The sequence below is a fragment of the Hoplias malabaricus genome, chromosome 6, assembly GCF_029633855.1.
Source record: "Hoplias malabaricus isolate fHopMal1 chromosome 6, fHopMal1.hap1, whole genome shotgun sequence".
NCBI classification, from domain to species: Eukaryota; Metazoa; Chordata; class Actinopteri; order Characiformes; family Erythrinidae; genus Hoplias; species Hoplias malabaricus.
The window spans coordinates 23,100,068-23,111,786 of NC_089805.1; the positions used below are offsets into that span (position 1 = coordinate 23,100,068).

The 11,719-nt window shown below is 38.4% G+C and overlaps 1 protein-coding gene across 1 annotated transcript; it reads right to left on the reverse strand.

Annotated features, from left to right (window-relative positions):
* Positions 1–7,648: 7,648 nt before the first annotated feature.
* npvf (neuropeptide VF precursor) lies at positions 7,649–9,305 on the reverse strand. Its single transcript, XM_066675658.1, has 3 exons — positions 9,171–9,305; positions 8,378–8,769; positions 7,649–7,958 (listed from the first exon to the last, which is right to left on the reverse strand). Exons 1-3 carry the CDS (start codon positions 9,300–9,302, stop codon positions 7,892–7,894), a joined length of 591 nt encoding a protein of 196 aa, XP_066531755.1. The 5' UTR covers positions 9,303–9,305; the 3' UTR covers positions 7,649–7,891.
* Between the last annotated feature and the right edge of the window lie 2,414 nt (positions 9,306–11,719).

Sequence of the window (11,719 nt, forward strand, 5' to 3'; positions counted from 1 at the left end):
CTTTTTACAGTTGGTCATGCCTGGTATACTTTCAGCAGGAAGGCATGACCTGAACCACCTCAGCTGGCTCATCAAAAAGAAGATGCAGTGGATCTACTCCTAGATCCTCCCAGATTGCAAAGCTCCTCACCCAATCACAGCAAATGTGCCTAGTAACCTGCTACAGGAAACTAATTTCAGTCTCTTGGATCAGCGATCTTGTGCTTTCAGGCATTTCCCAAAGCTCACAACCATAGATGAGGGTCGCGACGTAGATCATGTGGTAAATTGAGAGCTTCACTTCATGGCTCAACTCCCTTTTCACTACTATAGTCAGGTAAAATGATTACATTACTGCAGGTGCTGCACCTAACTTATGGTTGATCTCACAATCCCTCTTACAATGATTCATGAACAAGACCACAATATACATTAACTTCCCAGTTGGGGTAGGTTCTTATGCCTTACCCTTTTTTGGGGGAGATAACCATGACTTCAGACTTGAAAGTTCACATACCGATCATTTTATACTCTGCAGCAAAATGCCTAAGTGCAAACTGGAGGCCTCCATACAAAGAAGACAGAATAATAACTTCATCTGCAAACAGCAGATATGGCACCTCACAAACTCCCTGATCCTGTCCTAGACTATGCCTAGCCACACTGTCTGTGAATATCAGGAATATATTTGGAAACACAACCCCAACTTGACTTATTGCCTGACTTACCTGAAATACTGTTGGAAACACAACTCTCAGTCTGAGAATACAAGGACCAAATTGTTCACCTCAGTGATGTTGCCATCCTATTTTAAGGAACATGGTAGTTTGCCTTCTCACAATTCACAGAGATGCTCCATGTTGCATGATCAGCCAAAGTACTATCCTTACTGATTCTCCTTAATGTTCTTGCATCTTTAGATAAAATTGCCCACAAGACCCTCCTGTCAGTTCTCACTAAACTGTGGTGGTTTGCACTGAATCTGGTTTGAGGTTGAGGTGGTTTGAATTGAGGAGTGCTCCTACCAGATTACACACTGGCCCTATGTAGTGTTCCCACCGGTGTCCCACAAGGTTCAGTCCTTGGTCCTCTTTTCTCACCCTATACTCATTCTCTTGGTGTGTAATGTCCTCTCATAGGTTCACTTACCACCGCTATGCTGATGACACTCGACTTAACCTTATTCTCCCACCTTCTGACACCCAGGTTCCAGCTCGCCTCTTGGCATGTTTCAATGGCATGTCATCATATGTATGGTAGCCCATCACCTAAAGAACTGCCCTACTAAGTCTAAGTTGCAGTACATCCCTGGAACTACAGGTTTTCACCATAATCTTTCCATCTCCTACAAGAACAAATTGGTCACTCCATTTGTGGAAACAAAAAGCCTTGGTGTTGTTGTGGATGACCAGTTGCAAACCTGACTGTCATAGCTTCCTCCTTTACAAAATACAGAGAATACAACATTTTATCTGTAGAGAGGCCATCCAGGTGCTTGTTCAGTCTCTTGTCAATTCAAGACTTGACAACTGCAACTCCCTTCTGGCTGGTCTTCCTATGGCCATTGCCAATGCAACTGATTCAAATGCAAAAGTTCAGCCATGTGACTCTTCCTACCATGATTCCCTGTAGCTTCCCGCATCAAATTTAAAATCCTGAAGCTGGCCTACAATGCCAAAAATCAACTAGTCCCTCCAAATTTAATGGCAGTAGTCAAAACCCAATCAGTACAAAGAGTTTTCGAGCTTCAAATAGAGCTTTGTTTCAACAAGTGTCTTTGATGATGCATGAAAGACAAGCATCCAGACTTTTTATGGCACCAAAAGTGGTAGAACAATCTTCCCGAGGGTGTCTGAATGGCAGAGTTCCTTGCTGTCTTCAAACACAGACTAAAGACCCATCACTTTCAAGAATATTTAAATCAGCGCTCATCTTGCGCCTACAAAATTGTTGTAGTTGTACTATTGTCTTATTTTTTTGACATTCAGGCAAAGTGTAATATTGTGTATCTAGGTATCCATTTTGACTTTTTATTTGGCAGCATCTACGTTTGTGGGATCTTTTGGATACTAGCATATACAATGTAGGTAATCAAACTAAGTAAACAGCAAAACACTTTTGTAAGTTTCTCTGGAGCATTTGATGAAAGCCTTAAATGAAAATGTACATATGCCAATCCTTATGCATGATCATAGTGTTTGTTACAGATAAATCATAACAAGCACAGAAGTCCAATAACCTCCCACTGTTCAGGTTCAGATCAGGCAGGCCATTCCTCCCAGTTACTCCTCTCTGGTTTTCCCAGTCATTGCCAACATAAACATTTAACACCCCCAGTATAACTGCTTGGCTTCTATAGTAACAGGTTTCCATACATAACATACCAAAAATAGCATCAGCTCCAGCTGCTGTTCATGCACTAAGCACTTGATGGACATGATGGACACTGAGTGAGGCTTGGTGAACCTAGGTGACCATATTTCTTTATTGTACATACAATTTTTAAACACTTGTTTATTTAAAAGTTTTCTTTGTCTACAAAGCATCAGCAAAAGGACATATATTCATCTTTTTGCATCTCCATCCCAGATAACTTGTCTCACAGAGAAAACTGAAATATCGTCCATTGTTTTTATAGCTTCCTCCCCAGTATTCCTTGAGTGTCAACACTGTGGCCTGCATCAAGTTAGTAATCTTAGTAAACCTTTTCTGTAAAAGGCTTCTGCCACTCATTCTCCCCATTTGTTTTTATTTTACTCACATTGCTTTCTGTATTCTTCATTGTTATCCTGAGCATTGTATCATCCATCAGTGAGATGCAAGTGTACCTCTGCACTGTATCCTCACAAAATCAGTGCAGAAGGTTAGTTTAAGTGACAATTGTTCTGTTTAAACTACTCATTATGAATGTCAAGCTAGCTCAGAAGCTGTTGTATTGTAACTCTTTGCTTCCACCTTAATCTTCTTGACTAAATTGATGTTGAAATATAACTTACGACTGAACTTTGTTCTTAGATTGTGGGCATAATTTTAATGTGTATGCAATCATGTTGTGTTAACTATATGCTGGTATATTATTTAACATACAACTTTTGAATGATATTTGTTGTAGCTTTACAAGCCCCATAAGTACCACAATGCTTTGCTTACTTTAGCATGTAGCTTTCATACTTTTTTTTCTTTTACAACTTGCTGGGAAAAAGCAGCAGCACATCTCTGTAGAAAGAAAGCAGCGTTTGCATGAGTTTTTTTAATGTACATAATATGTGAGCTATATTGTTAATGTGTGTATTTATTTTTATATGTGCAAAATGTGAATAGGCAAATATATTAATGCATTTAACAACATTAGTTTTTGGACCATGGGAGGAAACTGGAGCACCAGAAGGAAATCCACGTGGACACGATGAGAACAACCCCAGGAAGCTAGAGCTGTGTGACAATGACACTACCTGTACCTGTAATAAGTATTTTCCTTATTTGTGTGCCTTCATATTTTTAGAATATTCATCAATATATATTTAATGTGTATCTATATACTTTTAATGTTCATTCATTCATTGTCTGTAACCGCTCATCCAGTTCAGGGAGGTGGTGGGTCCAGAGCCTACCCGGAATCATTGGGCACACGGACACACCCTGAAGGGGGCCCCAGTCCCTCACAGGGCGACACACACACACACACACACACACACACACATTCAAGTAGCCAATCCAACTACCAATGTATGTTTTTGAACCGTGGAAGGAAACCCACACGGACACAGGGGGAATACACCAGCTCCTCACAGACAGTAACCCAGAGCAGGACTTGAACCCACAACCTCCAGGTCCCTGGGGTTGTGTGACTGTGACACTACCTGCTGCACCACCCCACTTTTAATTTGCAATATATATTTTTAATATGCGTTATACACACTGGTTTCCTCCCGCAGTCCAAAAACACACGTTGGTAGATGGATTGGTGACTCAAAAGTGTCCGTAGGTGTGAGTGAATGTGTGTGTGTCTGTGTTGCCCTGTGAAGGACTGGTGCCCCCTCCAGGGTTTATTCCAGCCTTGCGCCCAATGATTCCAGGTAGGCTCTGGACCCACTGTGACCCTGAACTGGAGAAGTGGGTACAGATAATGAATGAATGAACGAATAAATGAATGAATATGCATTATCCTTTTGTATATAAGACTTGAGCTGTTCAGCCCTCTGTAGTCACCATTGTTGTATTCTCATGTTGTTATGTTCTGTTTTTTTTTTTTTTATCCTTTCTCTCCTTCTGGTCTTATTGTTATCCCCCACTGGCTTGTCTTGATGAATATTGAACAGTAGTTCAATATTTATTCATTCATTTATTGTCTGTAACTGCTTATCCTGTCGGAGTCATGCTGGGTCTGGAGGCTACCCTGAATCACTGGATGCAAGTCAGGAACACCAAACAGGATGTGTTTTTGTACTGTGGGAAGAAGCCAGAGCATCTGGAGGAACGGAGCTGTGGAGCTGCCTGCTGTACCATTGTGCCACATAGAAGTTCAATATGTTTGTTTAATTAGCTACACATAAGAATTAAGCCAATTTGTTTGAGTAACCTGTGCATCTGCACAAATGTCCCATTTTAAATCACCTTCCTCTTTTATGTTATTAGCTGAAAACATGCCGGTAGGTACTGCCACGTAGACAGCGTTCTAACGGTCGCCTGTCCTAATGAGGCAGATTATTAAGACTCTTGTTCCTGCCCACAACCGATGTTTACATACCATTCACTGATTAATTCAAACCAGAGCACCCGGAGGAAACCCACGCGGACGCGGGAAGAACACACTCCTCACAGACAGTCACCCGGAGCGGGACTTGAACCCACAACCTCCAAGTCCCTGGAGCTGTGTGACTGCGACACTATCTGCTGGGCCACCGTGCGAAAAGACAACAGCGAAATGGACGGGAGTGGTTCTGGGGTTGCATCATGTGATTGCCTTCCCGGCTAAGGGAGGGTTCGATGCTGCCTTAAAATTCGGCCAAAATAAGATATCTTAGTAGACAGTATAATGAGATTTCTAAGAATTGAGAAAGCCTACGTGTTAAAAGCGCGCACACTGTGATGTACAATGCTCTCTAGTTAGACAGCTCACTAGGTTTTGGGACAGACCAAATGTGTGTGGAGGAACATTTATTTTTAAGGAATGCTACATACTCCAGCATTTACACTCCATTACGCTCAGAGATGCTATCCAGATGTGCCTACCTCCATAATATTATATGGCTAGTACATCTCTTACTAGTGTTCTTTACTGCTGATTGTTCCTATGAGCAGGCCTTGTCAATGTTATCAGAAAATTGGTAAAACAGGACTTTATTAAGAGTATCAAAGAAGACTGTTGACACTGAAATGTGGGAATGGGTCAGGATTTTTAAAAATTAAAATTATCAGGAAAGCTTACTAAATTTGAAGCGGACAATTAAGATAATCAGTATGAAAAAGATCTTTTGTTCCGTATAATAAATTGTAACATGTTCCACTAGAGGGCAGTGTAGAACACGTGTCTTACCTGTGGGTTTGTACCCGACACTTCAATCATGCATTTAATCAATGCACTTTTAAGCATTAATCATGGTGCAGCTAGTTGCCACTTTCAATTCATGCTTTTCTGTGGAGATAGTTCTAGCTGTGTGTGCACAACTGAATGTGTATTCAAAATGCCTAGTTGAATTTACTAATTGTATTTAGTGACTGCAAACTTAGGGCATATAGTGTGTGTGTCCTATAATATCATGGAGGCAAAGTTTTGTACAGTGCTACGTTTTTTTTGCTTTTTTTTTTTTTTAATGTAAACCAGAAAGTAGTGATGTACAAAAAATGTCCCTTTTGATCCCATACCAAGTAAAACCCAGGTTGATATTGCCAATATTAAAACGGATAACAATATTTTAAATGGAGATATCTGATTCAGAAAGGGCTAATAAAAAGTGTTACGAGTAGTTTTGTATAACGATTGTATTTATATTCTTAATTTATAATAATTATATGTATTTAATCCTACAAAATGAACAAACAAATTATATAGATTCTTAAAAGTAAACACAAGGATCTGAAGTATCAATATATAGGTGACGATCCGCGCATCCCTACCAGCAAGTCCAGATCTGAGTTACTTGTCTGTTGAAGCGGAGTAGTGCTTGTGTGTTAATGTAGATGAACCCTGACTGAAAAGACTAAACCTGGGCTCTACTGACTGAACACGAATATTGAACAAATACAGTGTACAAATACAGTTATTGGATGCAAAGAGCCTCTGGACCTGCATCTATCTAACCCAACCAGTGAAGAATTCACCAATGGGAAAAATAGACTGACACAAAAAGCATAATGAGCAGCCCAGTGTTCAAAGTTTATCTCACAGTTTGAATATGTTTTATTATACAAACCCCATTTCCAGAAATGTTGGGATACTCCTAAAATGCCATTAAACCTGAAATCTGTATTTTGTTAATTCACTTGAACTTTTACTAAACAGACAAAATCATAAAGAAAAGATTTTCAGTGCTTTCAATGACCAACTTAATTCTATTGGTTAAGTAAACACAAATTTAGAAACTGATGCATGCATCACACTCAAAAACGGACTCTCCACTTAGAGCACCATAGTTTCAATAGGAGACTGGACTGCAAGCACTCTATGTCCATGAAGCCATGCCGTTGTACCTTTTACAGAAGCAGGATTACCATTGTCCTGCTAAAATAGATATGGAGTTCAGCTTGACTGCAGCATATGTCTCTCCAAAATGCCAACATAGAGGACTTTTCCCATGAAAAAAACAGACATGGTGTGAAAGTTCCACTACTTTAAAAATCACACCTCTTTTTTTAAGTGTGAAAAAACTGTATTTGCCGCGGAAAGCCTTAAGCCTTCGCATCAATGGTACCTTCACATATATACCAGTATATACACCCTTGATTTAGTACACACACAAGTAATTTTGTGCAGTTAGTCTCCACCTCTCCCCTGCACAACTCACCTGAAGCTAAAAACCCATGATTTGCAAAAAAGATGGACTTGGCTGTGTGAGTTTGCTCATTTGAAACTTTGAGTCTTTGTAAAGCCGAAATGCTCATTATTGCTGATTATATCGTTAATGATGTCCTCTAGCATATATTTTTTAAAAAACTCAAAAAAACAACATGTGCATGTTACAAAGTTAAACACTGAATTTCACTGGACTCTGTTAAGTGACAAAAGTTTTTTGAAATACTCCAAAGCACACGAGGCTATATTTAATATAGCATGACAGTTTTTTTATGTGAGGGCTCAAAGGCCATGGTCATTCAGCATTGGTGTCCAACCTTGCCCTATATAAACTGATATTGCTCCAGGTATCCCGAATCATTTCACAATACAAAGACAAGAAATAATTCTAGAATGTTTCACTTTTTTAAAAAAACAACACAGGTTTCTTTCTCTAAAAATGTATAATTCTATTATTGAAATATATCGAGTTTATTCTCAAAATCTATTTTTTCTATCTGTTTTCTTCAACTGCTGTTGTAGATCTGAAAAACAAAATGTCTTACAAGTAAAGACCTGTCAATCAGTTTGCAAAATTTTAATACAGATTCTTTCCCCATTCATTAACAAAGACAAGCGTTACTCAAATTTATTTTATATACATTTTTTATTGTTATGTTTATCAATTGATTTGTTGTCATTGTTCTTATTGTCATCAGGACACAAGACACTGTCCATGGTGCTGACAACTGCACACATTACAAAAGGTTTGCTAAACATCTGCTCACACAGGCTATTAATCTCACAGCAGATTACAAGCACACAAGTATAGATACAAATACATGCAGAGTGTAAGAAAATTAATTAAACAGACACACATTTTGCAGGAACTGCCATGTTTTCCTAATCTACATCAATGAGTTATATATTCTTCAAAGATCTGTCTCCCTCTTGGATTGTTTCGTGCATGTAGTCATAGTCTTCTGACCTGTAAAAGAGATTAGATAAAGTGGTTAGTTTAGTCAGTATGGAGACAATGCAGTTCTCTACACTGCAGTGTGCTTATTTCTGGCTTAAGCTCATTTGTGCTAGTTTTGGTCTGTATACAAATGCATATCTTCTTGCCATTATATTTGTAAGGACAAGTACAAATACCAATGTTTGAAAATCTACTAGAGTATTCACAGTCTCTTATATGCATCTCTCACTGGAATGTCTGAAACAAGAAGCTAAAATGAAATTGAGATGTGGAAAATAAAAAGAACTTGTAGTAGAGCATACAAGCTTGTATGCTTGTAGAGTAAAAAAAAAAATAAAAGTCTAGACCCACTGTCAGGTCAGAGTTTAAAGGGCTAACTGAATATTTGACAATGGCACGTTTAAAACCGCATTATAAGGTTACTCTACCTGTCTCTGGGAAGAGGAGATTCGAGAGTGCGTGTGAATATGGCCAGGGCACGGAAGGGATCTCCAAGAAGTATATTTCGCCTCCCGAACCTCTGTGGCAACGTGGCAGAAGGAGGAGACTCCCTCCGGCATTCGGTGCAAAGTTGCCCAGAGGTCAGGTCAACGCTCTGAGAGCGGCCAAACCTCTGTGGAAGGTTGATGGAGGATTTGGGTGTCCGCTCGATGTAGGCATCCCGGCCGAAGCGGAGTGGCAGGTTGGCGTGCAAGTGTGAGGGTTTGGCTGATATTGGGTGCAGCCGCAGTATAGTTGGAGAACTCATTCTGCCACTGGTTGGGACCACGTTGAAACTGAACTCCTCCATTTCTAAACTGCGTGGAATATCTTGATTGCTCTGTAGAGATTGGAAAGAGATTAATACTAAGGAATAAGGACACCAAAATTGTACTGCACACAAGCCCTACTGGAAACTATCTGTTAACTTATTTGCTCCCAGATTTTTAGTTATAGTCAGTTCCCTACAATGTCTAGGACTCCCTGCATCTCACAATGCCACCAAGCATAGAGCGTAAAGACAAATACTGGCCACCTCTGACACATATGGAGCCAGCCTCTACATCTTTTCAAGCAGCTATTTAAAATCACTGGATATCTCAAGACCCACTGAGGAAACACTAACAGCCCAGTTGTGTAATTAGTTAAGAGACAAGGCTAGCATTGCACTGAGCATTGGGAGAGATGGAAGCCAGAGGTATCAGTGATATTTGACAGAAAATAAAAATGAGTTGCACTCACCTCTGAAAATATTCCATTTGGGATTGTGTTGGGGTCGTTGTCTCCAGTGAGCGGGAGCCTGACAGCACTAACATCCTGAACTAGCAAACTACTCAGGATGCCTAATGTTAGAGAGAGCATGGAGCAAGGCATCTTCTAATCTTCCTGTTCTCAGAGACATTTTACACACTATTTATACTTAAAAACACACGCAACCCCCCACCCCACACACACACAGACACAGATTCCACACAAAGTCTCATGTTTAATACACTAGCTCTGTGAAGAATGCCTTTTTTCAGCTGTCACTAATTGCATTCTTTAATGAATCGTAGCAACAGGAACAGGAAGCAGACGTGCACACCTGTCCTCAATGTTTTGCACATGTTTTTTAACAAGGATCCACAGATTATTTATTACATTATTCTGATTTAAACAAATGTCAGTTATCATACCACGTTTGTGAAATTGACTAAAGCAACTATTATGGCTTTGTTTGCCTGTTGGAATAAGGCTAAAATGGGGTGCAGGGGATGGGGGGGTGTAGTCTTATGAATAATGACCTACAGTAAAGTGACACAATTATTTGAGAAATTTAACCACTTCGATTGACCTTGTTTACATCCAGATTTTGAAAACTTGGTGTAATTCCCCTTTTGGAGTAGGTTGGTTTTTTTTGTTCATTGACTATTTTAATGTTTTTTTACTGGTATTTAATGCATATTAATATATATCTTCTGGTAAAATACCTCTCCTCTTGTTTTTGTCATAATATGAAAACACTAGCTGCCCTTTACACTGTGTGAAAACCTCATAATAAACTGAAAAATGGACATGGTTCCAATAGCATTTTACATTTCTCTTTGTCAAAGTTTTGCTGTATGACCATTATTTTGGACATACAATGTTGTTGTTTTGAATTTACGTAGCTGTAGTTTAGATGATTGCTAAATAATAGTAAGGAGATAGTAGTAATTTTCTTTCATTAAATGACACATTGGCAATTTGCAAATTCATCATAATTCAAAAAATAATATATATGTGCAGAGAATGTCATTAATTCATTCCTGAATATTAATTACTCTGTTAATGGGAACAATCTCTCCTCATTCATTCATATAATGCACAACTGTTCAATTAAAAATCACATTAAATAAGTAAGCAATATTTATGTGTGAACTATAAAAGTGTAATTGTAGAATAAATTACAAAAAGTGCTTTAAAGGTGATTCACAATTCACAATTGTAAACATTATTTTTTTATTTTTTATGAAATACAGAAGATGTTTCCTCACCATTTGCTAGCTCTCCAGTCGGTTTGTGTGCTCTAAACCAGTCTGATTTGTTTACAAATCCCCAGTGTCTGCAAATAAGTAAAAAATCCAAATTGTCTCAGTTCGGTATGCTAGGCCCCCTCTCTCTCTCTCTCTTTCTCTCTCTCTCTCTCTCTCTCTCTCTCTGCATGAAATGAAATGAAAATATTGCTCTATACCTGTTCCATGGGTGGGTAATATTGACTTATTTTACTGTTTTGGATCACTTAAGGTGGAAATGTCTCCAAACTCGGGGAGACGTCTAACTGCATTAAAGTAAACACAGACCACAGCAGCTACAAAACTAAAACCTCAAATTATAAATGAGTTTCTGTGATAATTCAAACAGTGAATAAAAATTTACAGACAAGTTAAACTTCAGTCACATACAAACAGCAGTCCGTTTTTCCCCTCAAACACACTGTTCCACATTAAAAGACACATGGCTTTTAAATGTAAAAAAAAAACAGAGAAAACTGTTTACCCACAATCGTAGATGTTCCATTTAATTGCAGGCCAAAATAAAAGTATATTGATACTTTATATAAATATCAGTTAAAATCCTATTGTGTTTATTAGGTTTGTATTTTATTTTTGGCATTTGATTTTTTTTTAGAACAAATAATTATACATATCACAATATTGAATCAGGTTGAATCATAATGGCATTGAATACTAATTAAACAGAATGTCATTATGAGATTTACATCCCTAATTGTTAGAACTTTTATAATTCTGCATTTGAAATACCTACCTGAAACTGCACCTTAATGACAATATCTGATAAAAGAAAGGAAGGCTAATGAACAGTATATTGAACAGAGCACACATCAAGAGGACAAAGGTTGCAGTGGAGCAGCACTTTGAGCAGTAGAAGCAGATCTACTTAAAATTGGAAAGAATATGGAAGAAATGCAAGAGGGATTTTATGTGGAATTAATGTAATTATTATTAAATATTATTAATAAAAAATATTAATTATTTAAAACCACTGCTCACTCCAAACGTCTCCTTATGCAAACACACACACACACACACACAGAGAGAGAGAGAGAGAGAGAGAGAGAGAGAGAGAGAGAGAATAAGCAATCACTTATTAATTAAGGTAGATGACCTTTGATCGTCATCAGTTGAAATGTGCTGAAAGTGAAAGGCATTCACACTCTCAGTCCAATTAACCCTCCAGGATTCAGCCTTGAATAGATGAATATGTTTCTTTCATGTAATGAAGTCCTTATTTGGGGGCAACAGAGTTCA